The 13,588-nt window shown below is 46.2% G+C and overlaps 2 protein-coding genes across 3 annotated transcripts in view; both read right to left on the minus strand.

Annotated features, from left to right (window-relative positions):
* Window positions 1–3,437, minus strand: part of USP49 (ubiquitin specific peptidase 49) — an 88,494-nt gene extending 85,057 nt beyond the window's left edge. The window contains exon 1 of the mRNA XM_064597592.1: window positions 3,304–3,437. The gene's annotated coding sequence lies outside the window, so the exon portion shown is untranslated. The remainder of the gene's footprint in view (window positions 1–3,303) is intronic.
* Window positions 1,945–13,563, minus strand: MED20 (mediator complex subunit 20). 2 transcript variants are annotated; one of them, XM_045866893.3, is made up of 4 exons: window positions 13,421–13,563; window positions 10,879–11,033; window positions 5,699–5,952; window positions 1,945–3,809 (listed from the first exon to the last, which is right to left on the minus strand). In XM_045866893.3, the coding sequence occupies exons 1-4, from the start codon at window positions 13,432–13,434 to the stop codon at window positions 3,594–3,596; spliced, it is 639 nt and encodes a 212-aa protein (XP_045722849.1). In that variant the 5' UTR covers window positions 13,435–13,563; the 3' UTR covers window positions 1,945–3,593. The 2 variants fall into 2 exon arrangements, with proteins under 2 accessions (XP_045722849.1, XP_064453668.1); XM_064597598.1 differs by lacking the exon at window positions 10,879–11,033 and having other exon boundaries at window positions 13,421–13,549.
* Window positions 13,564–13,588: the final 25 nt, after the last annotated feature.

Consider the following 13,588-nt stretch of genomic DNA (forward strand, 5'->3'; position numbering starts at 1 on the left):
CCAAAGACACCAACCCCCAGGAGAGGACCAAACTTGTAATACAACTGGTTTCAGCCATGCCACGTGGCACTTGTGACTGGGGCCTGCAGCCCAAGGGGCCCGGACAGTGGCAGATACAGAGAGGGAGGCTGTGGCGAGGGAAAGACAATACTGGGAATTATAGGTATGCACGTGGAGACAGTGGGGCAACCCATCATTCCTGCTTGGCTCCAGATCTACTGTGTTCACATCCTCAAAATGTTCAGCCTATCGCCCTTCCTATGTTCTCAGAGTCTCAACTCTTGACACCTGGAGGGCATATGTAGGTGGGAATTTCTAACTACTCTCCTTTATCATCCAGGATTTGGAAAGAAAAATTTCACTGAAGCCTCATGACTGAATACTGGACACACTGGGTTGGGGATGACCTGGTGGTGGAGAGGAGTGGTCAGTCTCTAAGTATTCCTTCAGAGGAGCAGGGACACCAACAGAGGGCCGGGGAAATGTGACTGACCACCTGGTACTCAAGATCTGAGGCAAGCAAGCAGGAGGCAGCCTAGGAACAGGAGTACAGAGAATCACAAGAGCACAGGAGACAGGAGGAAAGCACAGCCAGAGGAGGAACCACAAATGGTTACAAGTGATGGGCTAGACACAGGTGGAATACAGGGTTCCCCAAATCCCAGCATTTGCCTTCTGCCGTCCCAGATTTTGCCATCTGCAGGTATCCTTTGTGCAAGAACTTAATAGTTCTTGTAAATGGACTCTTCCTTAAAAACTTACCCTCATCCTAAGGAATAAAGTGCTAGTTCTGCTTTTTTCTAATATACATTAGAATAAGACGTAAGTATTAATATAAGTGTTTTCCACACTCCACCTAAAATCACCTGGCACCGCACAGAGGCCCAGGTGCCACACTTAGACACATGCTGGTAGCCAGGTGTCCTGAGCCTGAAATTTGGTCTCAACTGCGGCCTCCTCTCTCAGCATGACCTCTGTGGGAACCCCCATCTCCCCCATCTCCCAGTAAAGGAAGACTAGATGAGTCCTACAGTTGCCCTGCAGAGCTCTGACAGTCGACACTGGCAGATTTCTATGTGGCTCTGACAAAGGTGCCCACCAAGATGACATGTTAGCAGGGTCTCAGAATTTCCCAGTTTCTGCTCTTTTGGGGGTGACTACAGATGGGAAGAGGGGGAAAGCATAGGAAGGCAAGTCTAGTGTAGAAGGAAAAACATCAGATTTAAACCCAAACATATGGCATCTCCATTAACCAGCCGTGTTTAAGTTTTCATTTATAAAATGAGGATCACCACGCCCTTTTTTCCTTAAATTTATACCAATGCTCTTAAGCTTTCATTCAACCTGAACTTTCAAAAATGATACAATGACAATCCTAAACAACTCTGTGAAGTCCCATTCTGACTTGCACACAAAAGCTAGATGACATCTGGACCCTTCTCACTAGTTACCAGCTCAGTTTGGGCAACTTCGCTAGCAGAGCCATATTTGTTAAATGAAGAAATGTATTGCGTTACCTGCCTTTTTTAGAGATATATTTTCTTTAATTGACGCAAAGGACAAAGGTGGACAGAAGTACCCCAAGCGGCAGTTCATAAAGACTGATCTGGTGCCCACTGGACTTAACGTTGGTTAAATGTGTGCTTGAAATAAGGGAAAAAAACAAAAGTGAAGAATGCTGAAAATGTATGAGCCAAGATTGTGTCTGAAAGGCAAACGATAGTTAGGGAGTTTATACTCTTCTTTAGTTTTTAGAGCACAGAATCCCTCCCTAAAATGCATACATCTAGAATCATATTTACCACACTCAATCTCTATATATTTTCAAAAATACATTATATTCAAAATGCTGTCTCGTCTCACAAAAGATTTGAGGGGGCCTACAGAAAAATACAAACAGATAAAGCTGAACAAGAGCAAATATAAATCAGAAGGCCAAAAACATAAAATCTATGCATTTTATTGTCTGTAAATGACATCTAAAACACACCTCAATTTAAACAAGCAAAAACAGAACAAAGAACCAAACAAAAAGCCAGGGGCAAAGGAGAACAAAAAGTGCAGCTGGCAGGTCCTGCAGTTACAGAGTTAATCTGAGCTTCCTGCCAGCCAAAGCTACAAGGGAAACATGATCGCCTCCTGATTCCTGTTGCAGAGGCATTAGATCTGAAACTAATTTCTCTGAGGTACCTTCAGTGAGGGACGGTATCCTTGAGGACAGGTCTGTAGTAAAGTATATTAACGTGTTTCCTCAGACCATCCCTGCCTGTATATATCAATGTTAGCCCGACTGAACATTTCTGCAGCCAGAGTCAGGTGAGCAGGCGACATAAGTCCAATGAGCAGCTTAGAGGCTCAAATGAGATGAGGACCAAGAGCTCAGGAAGCTGTGAACCCTTAGGCAAGGGGTGCGGAACTGACTGCCCAGTGTGACTAAGCCAGCAAAACTCACAAGTGGCTCTAGCTCTAGCACCTGCCCTATCCTAGTGCAATTCACAAATAGCTTCACAGGGGGTGCTCTGCAAAATAACAACAAAGAGCCCTCCTGGGCACATCCATTGAGCTCCATGTAGCAGAGGCCCCTCACTGGGCCCCCATATTCTCCTTTATCTTTTAGTCACAGAAGCCCCTGAGTTTTAACTGGACCCATGGCCACCCAAGCAAGAGACTATGTCCCAGCGTCCCTTTCAGCAAAGTGTGACCACACTGATTTGAGTGACTCCAGGTCATATCCTTTAAAAAGAAACTGCTTTGCTCTCTCTTTCCCCGGTGTATTGTAGGCATGGAGCTGATGAGTCTGCTTTGACCTTGTGGGCAAGGTCAACACCCCAGGGTTGGCTAAACAAGACAGAAGGAAACCGAGGTCCTGGTGACCTTGTACAGTTAAATCTACCCCAGACCATCTGATAATATCTGTACTATTAGAAGAGAGAAGAATAAACTTCTACCAGGAGCCACTGTACTTAAGGTTCTCTTTGTTACAGCAGCTTAGCCTCTGGCTTAACCTCATTCACAACAGAATGGAAAGATGCCAGAGGGAGACTCCAAAGGATTTCGGCAACATCCTAGAAAAGTCAACTCACAGTTCACTTCAGCAAACAGGTCAGGAAATGATAGCCATCACACCAAGTTATGCCTCCTACTCCTTCTCCAGGAGAAGCCCACCTGCATCCCTGGAGTAGAGGAAGAGGCCTTTATTACAGCCCAGCCCAGCCCAGTCCATCCACCGTGGACCTAAGCCAAATCCTCAGTAGTTGGAGATACAGATTGCTTTCCCACCAACACTAGGCAGGCCTGTCCTACCTTTTCCCCTAAAGCAGGAAAGCTCCACACTTCTCCACTCTTCATAATTACCATTCTTGAGAACAGGCCAAGTCCAGTAAGGCGTAGGGTGAAGCAGCTGCTGGGGGGCTGTGTGTGAGGGTCAGGGGAGGGAAGTCCAGATCCCCAGAACAAAAGTCACAGCTGGGAAGATGGAGAGAAGCCTCCATGTCTGCCCTGGGTTTCTGGGGTCCAGGGGCCTCAGGGTGCAGCCCCTGCTCCTCCTGCGCAGTTCCCCTGGTGACAGAGCTCAGCCAGGCAGTTGCCAGTCACTAACGAATCCCAGCCACCGGCACCTGCTGCTGCTTGCGGATCTTATTGAAGAGTTCCATGTATTGGATCATGGTATCTGCTGGGCCATAGATGGCATCGTGTCTGTTCCCAAACGCTGCGGGAGCCCCTGGTGTGTGGCTGCCTAGAAAACTCTGTAGGAACTCGAGCAGCAGGCTCCAGCAGTCGCTAGCTACCACACAGGGGCCATACTCCACCTGGGGACCAAAAGAACAGAGAACAAGGGTGAGTGAGGGCAAGGACAAGGTCTTCTGCTTCTCTTGCACCTCTTGCCCCCTGCTCCCATCTTCTCCAACCACAAGCCAAAGACACACACCTTCTAACACAATGTTGCTCCACAGAAAAATACTCAAGCCAAACACTAGGGATTCCACATACCCAGCATCATTCCTTTTAGGCATCTCTCACATTCTCATCTTGGGACTTATCAACCTACAGCCCCAACCCACAAGACCCAGAAACAGACACAGGCCCCCTTTGATGATCTCAGAATGGTATAGTCCCTGCTATGCTGCATGAAGATCCAAGGAGAGCTCAGAAGAATTCTGAGAGAAAATGAACAACAGAAGGTAAGAGTGTATATGTATCTATGTGTGTGTGTGTGTGTGTGTCCATAGGGGGCAAATAGACACATATGCTCTTAAGTCTCTTTAAGACCAAACATTACCCCCACAAAAGACCCCAACTGACCCTAAGAAGTAATTTCCCAACCAATGTGCCAGGGGTCAAAGGAGCTACATCTTAAGACTTTCTCATTCCTTTCTCCTGGCTTTTCACTGGAAAGATGGCAGGAAAAATAATTAGTAAGCATAAGGAGAAACACGTTAAGAAAGAGCTGCGATATATGTGTACTACAAAAATGGAAACATTTAGGATAAGCAGACAGTGGGTTCCCACTGGGTCTCAGCAAATGCAAGGTGTATCACAAGCCAAAAGGGGTCAGGAAATCTTGGCCCCAAAGGTCCCAGCAGTTTCAGAGAAGTAATTTACCGCTAAGGCCCTTTTCTCTACCTGGAATGCTTAGTGGGGTTTATCTCTCCCCACATCTCTACATTTTTTTTTTTAAGATTTTATTTATTTATTTGATAGAGAGAGAGATAGCGAGAGAGGAAACACAAACAGGGAGAGTGGGAGAGGGAGAAGCAGGCCTCCCACGGAGCAGGGAGCCTGATGCGGGGCTCGATCCCAGGACCCTGGGATCATGACCTGAGCCGAAGGCAGACGCTTAACAACTGAGCCACCCAGGCGCCCCACATCTCTACATTTTAAGTCCCTCTTTACATGCTACTCCAGAAGAAAGCATCCCCATCCTCAAAGTCACCAGTGCTCTCACTGGCCTGAATCCCCAGAGCAATGTGCCTCGGAACGTCTTACGGACTGACTTCAAAAACAGTTTGTGTGTTTCAGCTTCGCTCGCTTACTAAATCCTACATGTTCAAAAGGCAGGCCCTGTAGGTCACCTATTTTTTTTTTTTAAATCTCACATAGTGCTGGGCACATGGTAGATTGAGGAATTTTACTGGTCCCAAAGCCAGCTACTGCCACACTCCCTCTTTGTGGTTTCCAATATATACCTCAGAGATGAAGTCACCACACACACCTCTTTCCACCACGAAAGAAGTCGACAGCATGTCAAAAGGAAAGGCTCATCTTGCTACACAATCTCTGAGACCTATCTTAAGGTGTACTAGGGAAAGGGATGTAGACACACTATTTAGGGCCCACCTCCCAAAAGTTACCTGCACAAAAAGTTGCCCTGGTTTGCTCCAGTCCTTGTGATGGGTGACCAGTCCCTCCACATCACAATTACCTTCCTCCCTTGACTATCCCTTCCCTTCTCCAGCAAGTCAGCCTTCTTAAGCTTTCTACCTGTTGTGACCCCAGCTTCCCATTCCCACCCTGGGCCAGAACCTGAATGATTAAAGAAAGGGTAAAAGATGCAGGGACAAGGGAGCACACATGCCCTGGAGACAGGGATGAGGAAGGCATAAACACCTGTTTGCATTCAGAGGGGTGAGAAAATCTGCAGAGCCCTCTGCTGAGCAGCCCTTCAGCACATACTGCTCCTGTTTCCCCAAGGTCTTACCTCTACAGAGATGCCTCGGGCACTGGGCCCCATGGTGACTGTGCCCACCTTCACTAGGAAGTCACAGTACTGGTAACGGGTACCCCGGGTCTCAATCTTGCTGGCCTTGGCACTCTGGAAAAAGCCCTTGAGCTTCACCATGAGCACATCGAAGTTGGTGTCGGCAATAAGCCAAGGGCCGTTCTCAAAGAGAGCGAAGCAGCTCAGAGGGTACTCTGAGTTGTGCATCACATACATCAGCTTCCCAGCCTGACCTGCAGAGACAGAGATTCTATCAGCATCAAGATCTTCCTCCGCAAACCCCGGAATAGAGTCAAATGAGCAGAACATGGCCAGATGGCAATCTGCCATTACCTCAGCCATCTTGGAGGGCGATGTGGGGGAAATCCCCTCACCAACAGTCTTTTCCAAAGAGGAAGGGAGAAGAACGGCAGGTAAGGCAGCATGTAGTAAAACCCTGCTCTACAGAAAACATGAGGAGCACAAGGGAACTTCAATAGCACTGGTAACAGTTTAGTTCTTAAGTTGAGTGATGGGCTCATAGACGGCTGTTGATGACAAATTAGGAAGATCTTTAGAAAAAAAGATTGTATTTATTTATTAGAGAGAGAGAGAGCGCGCACGTGCACACGAGCAGGGGGGAACAGTAGAGGGAGAAGCAGACTCCTCGCTGAGCAGGGAGCCAGATGTGGAACTCAATCCCAGCACCCTGGGATCATGACCTGAGCCAAAGGCAGACGCTTAACCAACTGAGCCACCCAAGCACCCGAACCCCTGGAGTACTTTAATGTATCAGCTGACTTGGGAAGCAATCAGCACATTCACAGAAAGGACTCAAGATGTGGAATCAGAAGGTCTAGTTTCAAGCCCCAGTCTACCCCTTCCGGTCTCTGAGAAATGAGTTTTCTCGTTGATTACTACTAGAGGTTTTTTTTTTTAAAGATTTTATTTATTTATTTGAGAAAGAGAGAAACAGAGAGAGAGGGAACACAAGCAGGGGGAGTGGGAAAGGGAGAAGCAGGCTCCCCGCCGAGCAGGGAGCCCAATGTAGGGCTCGATCCCAGGACCTCGGGATCATGACCTCAGCCAAAGCAGACGTTTAACTGAGTCACCCAGGCGCCCCACTACTAGAGATTTTCTGCAAGAAGAAAGGAAAGCTACATATATTTGGTCAACTGAAAATGGAAAGCAAGATCGCCCTCTCATACACTGCAAGAATTAAGGAATAGACTACCACAATCCCAAGTATTTATTAAGACTTAACTATAGGGGCACCTGGGTGGCTCAGTCGTTAAAGTGCTTACGTGGGATAGACCAGAAATCTTCTTGGAAGGAAAAAAGACCAGAGCAGAAAGAGATCAAAGTGTGCAAGAGTCAGCAGGAAAAACTTTCATGGAGAAAGCAGGACCTGAACTATGATATGAAGAGAGGGTAGGGTTCAGCCACACAGAGAAGGAAAGATATTCTAGGCAAGAATGAGAGTTTAACAGGGGCGCCTGGGTGGCTCAGTCGTGAAGCGTCTGCCTTCGGCTCAGGTCATGATCCCACGGTCCTGGGATCAAGCCCCGCGTCAGGCTCCCTGCTCCGTGGGAAGCCTGCTTCTCCCTCTCCCACTCCCCCTGCTTGTGTTCCCTCTCTTACTATGTGTCTCTCTCTGTCAAATAAATAAAATCTTAAAAAAAAAAAAAAAAAAAAAGAATGAGAGTTTAACAGTGGAAAAGAGGAGATAGGGCGGAGACCTCTACACAGGCCTCCACTCTGCTGCCACTTCCAGAACTCAACAGGTTCTGCACCAACCTCTCCTCACATCCCTCCTGACCGCTTGCTGCCAATGGGTACCTTTCACCTCCTGCTAAACCCAGCACAAAATATTTCAACCTTCCAAAAAAAAAAAAAAGACATCCAAAGCTGATCTGTCATTCTGTTCTTGTGCAAACTCACTGTAATTATTTAATTCATACCATACGAGTCTGTAGGTGTTCTTACTTTCTTGAAAATACTTTGAAAGTCAACTAAGGTTTTTTTTAATGAAGAAGGCACTGCCAGTTGTTTACAGACAATAGTATTTTTAAAATCAAAATAAAGTATCTTTGGGCACGCCTGGGTGGCTCAGTTGGCTAAGCGTCTGCTTTGGCTCAGGTCATGATCTCGGGGTCCTGGGACTGAGCCCCGCATCGAGCTCCCTGCTCAGCAGGGAGTCTGCTTCTCCCTCTTTCTCTCCCCCAGCTTGTGCTATCTCTCACAAATAAATAAATAAAATCTTTAAAAAAAAAAACAAATATCTCTGTATTGGCACAAACTTGTGAAGCAAGCAGAACCAGCGTTACTGTCCCCGCTTTTACAGACAAGGAAAGTGAAGCCTATAGGGTTCAGGACGGGCAGCAGCACCACCACCACCTGGGCACTTGGTGGAAATGCGGATTCTCTGCCCCAGCCCACACTTCCTGAGTGGAAAAGTCTGGGAGGGGCCCAGCAATCTGTGTTAATGAGCTCTCGGGGTGATGTTAATGCTGGTCCATGTGAGAACTTGTGATCTAAAGGCACAGAGCCAGTAAGGAGCAGAACTGGAACTCCAATCCGGGCCTTCTGACCTCAAGTTTATTGCTCCTTCCATTCCAACCCCTGTCCGCTGCCAATGTGTCCTCTCCCCAACTAGACTGTAGCTCCTTAAAAAGTAAAGGTCAGATCAGGAAAACAGAGCCTACAACAGGTAGTTTCTTAGATACGGTACGCCATCTTATACCTGTGCACAAATGTTTTGTTTTCCAAACGCTTTCGTAACTGTTTTCTCTTTTGATTCCTACTGAAGGCACAAGTAATGGTAACCCTGTGATTTTACTGATGGTGAAACTCGGTAGAGCTCTTATTTATTAAAAACTTACTACACAACCACCTCAGTTCTAAGTGCTTTGCACATAGTAACTTATTTAATGAGCAAAACACTAGGGGATCAGTACTATGATATTTTCATTTTGCAAATGACAAACTGTCCTAGGAAGGTATAGAAACAGACCCCATAGCAAATAGTTTCATTAGAAGGGATTTAATACAGGGAACGAAATACCAGGGTTGGAAAAACCGAAAAACCAAACAAATGGTGAGGCCGCTCAAATATTAGCAGTACAGGGAGCTACTACCACCCCAAAGGCTGGAAGGAAAAAGAGAGGATGTGCTGTCATTAGAGCGAGGCACGAGGGGCACCCAGCAGGAGCTAAAACCAAGGAAGAGACCACAGTCACAGCCGGAGACACCACCCAAAGCAGGAGAGGAGGAGATCCTGTGCTCTCCCTTGCTTCGGGCCTCTAAAATTCCCCACTGCCCCTCACTGGCCAAAGGTGACTAAAAGGGCGCCTGGCAAATGTTGTCTGCAGGGGAGGTATGGGGAATGGATCTACGGGGAAATAGGCAAATGACTGGCATAGGAACAGTCATAGGTTGTGGGACTTCACTAAGTGACAGTTAGTATGTGACTAGGACTTAGTTCTCTGGTTCCATGATCTAGCCTCTTCATCACTGTGCTTTAGAACTGTCCTAGGTCAAATTACTACAGAGCCAAGACTAAGAGAACCCAGGTTCTCTAACTCATATTCAAAGGTTCTCTAAACATGGGAAACAACAGATGTTGGTGAGGATGTGGAGAAAGGGGAACCCTCTCACACTGTTGGTGGGAATGCAAACTGGTGCAACCCCTCTGGGAAACAGTATGGAGGTTTCTCAAGAATTTTAGGAAAGAAACTACCCTACGACCCAGCAATTGCACTACTAGGTATTTATCGAAAGGATACAAAAATACAGATTCGAAGGGGTACATGCATCCTGATGTTTACAGCAGCATTATCAACAATAGCCAAATTATGGAAAGAGCCCAAATGTCCATTGGCTGATGCATGGACAAAGAAAATGTGGGAGAAATATATATATATCTATTATCTATATATCTAATGTGTCTATATATATATACAACTTACACATCTAATAAATCTCTATATATTATATAAATATGTAATGGAATATTACTCTGCCATCAAAAAGAAAAATTTTGCCATTTGCAAAGACGTGGATAGAACTAGAGTGTATTATGCTAAGTGAAGTAAGTCGGAAAAAGACAAATACCATGATGTCACTCAGATGCAGAATTTAAGAAACAAAACAGTTGAACATATAGGAGGGGGAAAAAAGAGAGAGAGGGAAGCAAACTATAAAAGACCCTGAACAACAGAGAACAAACAGGGTTGATAAAGGGAGGTGGGTGAGGGGCTAAATGGGTGGTGAGCACCCAGTGTTATATGTAAACGACGAATCACTGAATTCTACTCCTGAGACCAATATTACACTATATGTTAACTAACTAGAATTTAAATAAAAATTTGAAGAAAAAAAAAGATTCTTTTTGCCTCCCTACCACCATCATCCACAGCCCATCTCAATATATTTGAAACAAAAGTTGATTCAATGGTCAAGGTCATACAATGAGGTATCCAAGGCTACTGGCTAGGTGTAGGAACCTGAAAGCCCTTCTGCACAAAGTTCTAAAAACTCTAAAGCTGTGAAAGAATCATAGACTTCTGGGCCTAAAAGGAGTCTCTCTCAAACTTAAGAGTGCATAAAGATCATCAAGGGAGCTGGCGGAAGTATAATTACGGGGCTTGTAACACCAGTCAGGCGGTAAGGAGAGCTGAGACTTTGCACCTTTATTTTTTTAAGATTTTATTTATTTATTTGAGAGGGAGAGAATAGAGAGTGAGAACAGGGGAAGGGGCAAAGGGAAAGGGAGAAAGAATCCTAAGCAGATGCTGTGCTGAGCATGGAGCCCGACGCGGGACTTGATCCCAGGACCCTGAGATCATGACCTGAGCCGAAATCAAGAGTCGGATGCTTAATCAACTGAGGCACACAGGCGCCCCAGGACTCTGCACCTTTAACAAGTAACCCAGATGCTTAGATGCAGTTAGCCAGTGACCAATCCCCCGAGAAACACAGCTTTAAAGTGCAAAGTGCAGAAAGACTAAGGCATCGGCCCAGTCTAAGAGATGAAGGACTGAGATTTAATGAATTCAGAAACATCTGCCACATGTTCAAGAATACCACCCTTAGCAAAAGAGCATAAAGATTTCAACGAACATGAATGTCAATCAACTCCAAGTGAGGTTCCAGCCATCCTGCAGACCCATCTCACTGACCTTGGCTGCCAAGAGTGGAGGCAGCTGTGTGGTAGGTCTCACAATCCACACAAAATGTTCCTTGCTTCTCTGCCCCAAGCATCTCCAACTTCCGGGTGAGGAGCTCCACCGTCTGCTGGACACTCTTGCCCTCAGCCACAGGCATCTGGGACACACTGGAAGGGAGAGGACCAAATCATCAGTATCCAGAGACACACGTACACTCACTGAGCCACTCATTTACCCACAGAATCACAGCTCTCCAGGGCCAGGAGTTACCTTAGAGACCACCTACCCTGACCCTCTCTCTCATTTTAAAGACGAGGAAATAGAGGCTCACAGTTCCTGAGAGCTCCACTAAGAACTAGAACACAGATCTCAGGACACTCACATCAGTGTAGTGAACTTCCTATCTATCACACCAGTGTTTCCCAAGCGGGACATGTGTGCCAATGTTCAAGAGAAGGTTTTAAGTGGTACAGAGGCTGAGCAATTCATAACATTGAGTCATATGAGAAAGGGATGTCCTTTGTGATTCCTTCAGTTCTGACTCTATCGGGAAAATCTCAATTTGGGGTTAGTATGTTTTTACCATTTCTCGAACACTTTGAATGTGTGCTGTCCAGTACAGCAGCCACAAGCCACACGTGGCTATTTACACTTAAACTAATAAAACAAGTTAAATTAAAAACTCAACTCCTCAGCTGCACCACCCACATTTCAAAGACTCAACAGCCAGATGTGACTGAAGGCTAGTGTATTAGACAATGGTGTTATAGAACATTTCGTCAATGCGAAAAATTGTATTCAACAGCCCTAGGATCAAAAAGAAAGCAAGTCTCAAGTTTATAATTTTTAGGAACTAGAGGCAACAGTACGTACAAGAATAAAACAAAACAATGAAATAAAAGATTTCCTTCTATGGTAAGTGAAACTGGCTTCCCCTTCAGAGTAGCAGATCACAATCATTAGGCATCAACCATGTGCCAGGCAGTGTCCAAAGGCCTTTAGACAAATGAACTCTTTGAACCCTCACAACAGCCCTATAAGATGAGCTATTATTTATCTCCTTGCTACAAATGAAGAAACTTAAGTACAGAGGGGTTGAGTGACTCGCATCAGGTCACAGAGCTTGGTGTGGTATAAGTCAAGATTCGAAGCCAGTTAGGCTGGCTCCATGTCTGTGTTCTTATCCACTATACTAGATTTCTTCCCTAGAGACGTAGCTGCCTGTTAAAATGTTTTTAGGGAAAATAAATAGATTCAAGAGAAAACATTAATAACTACTACAGATGGTACCTAGCTATATAAAAACCATATGTTACTGAATTTTGGAAGACACTGCATTACCTCAAGATCAACTACATGAAGGTATAAAAATGGGAGTCCTGCTGTTGCTAAAAATTGTCACTACTCTTTGTCAGAAAACACACTCATGAGCGATGAGATGATGTGCCTTATTGAGAAAAATAAGAGAATCCCTAAATTGATGTTACAGGGGTCAGAAGCCCCAGGAGTGTGAAAAACTTGACAAGGGACCCAAACAGACTGACAGCCCATTCCCTCTCTCTGTCTTCTACTGAAAGAACAGAGGCTTCCAGGGTTCCAAGGCTCTATGCTACAAACTTTTCATTCCATCCCTCACACATCCCCCTTACACTAGAAGACTTAGAAAAGGCTCATGATATCCACAGTAGAAAACAAAGGTGCAGTAACAGACATGCCTACACGAACCTGAGCTACCAGAAAGAGTAGTTCCCCCAGGCTCCAGCCACTGACTTCAGGATATCCTAGCCTCCAGCCCTCTCTGACTGGAAACATGCTAATATTTACCAATATTCAAAAGAAAGCAAAAAAAAAAAAAATCTGAAATCTAGCATTTTGGAACTCATGCCCCCAAGAGCATTAGGCCATACCTTTCTCTGCCACCCTACTTATATCATGTTAAAGATTAAAAGTCCATAGAAACTAGACCAACAATTAAACATAGTAGGAAACGGATCCTGAAGAGGTGACGTGCCTGAACCCCAATCTAACTCCCAACATTTTCTCTTTTTCCCCCCCTCTAGACTGAAGAACTTAAAACGGCCACACCAGAACCAGACACGGGCTGGTCTAACTGCATTAGGTGGCTGTAGGGAGGGGCAGGAGAAAAACCTAAAAAAAGATGGTTTCCTCGTTGCCTATCCTGCACCCCCTCTAGCCCCGCCTGCAGATTGGGTCCTACTCCGGGCATCCTACTTCCAACCCTTACGTTCCACACCCCGGGCAGCCCGATGGCCTCCTGGGAAGAAAAAGGAAGGAGGTACATAACCACCGATGGGCTCCTGGGACAAAACCTTTCACCTGCCGCCTTCCAGGACTGGGAGCATCTTCGAGCAAACAAGCCCAGAGAATCCGCAGCCCTCACAGTATCTCCCTCACCCACACACTCCGAAGACATCTTGCTCAGCTCGTGGGGGACCGCGTACCCTGGTCCCGAGCCTCCTCCCGGGTATACTCCAGGCTCCGAGGGCCCTTCCCGACCCCAAGCGCCGCCCCACAAAGTCCCTTGCTGTCCTACCAAGTCACTCCCATGGTATCGGGCCAGGAGGGTGGCAGGAACAAACAGTTGAACCACAGTATTCTCCGGCCGCCCACACTAAGTGAATCCGCTCCTAATGCAAGCTTCTGCCGAGGGAGGTGCTGCGGAAATGACGTAAAAACAGAGCGTCCAGTCGACGCGCCCACG

Source organism: Mirounga angustirostris, unplaced genomic scaffold (genome assembly GCF_029215605.1).
Source record: "Mirounga angustirostris isolate CCGP_5_RB_7025 unplaced genomic scaffold, mMirAng1.0.hap1 SCAF_8, whole genome shotgun sequence".
Lineage (NCBI taxonomy): Eukaryota > Metazoa > Chordata > Mammalia > Carnivora > Phocidae > Mirounga > Mirounga angustirostris.

Bases quoted from the DNA above. Each gene is read 5' to 3' on its own strand.
- MED20 (XM_045866893.3), bottom strand. The intron at 5,953-10,878 runs GTCAGTGAGATG...CTGTCTCTGCAG, and splicing joins CTCCACTCTTGGCAGCCAAG to GTCAGGCTGGGAAGCTGATG. The intron at 3,810-5,698 runs GTAAGACCTTGG...TTTGGTCCCCAG, and splicing joins CCCGAGGCATCTCTGTAGAG to GTGGAGTATGGCCCCTGTGT.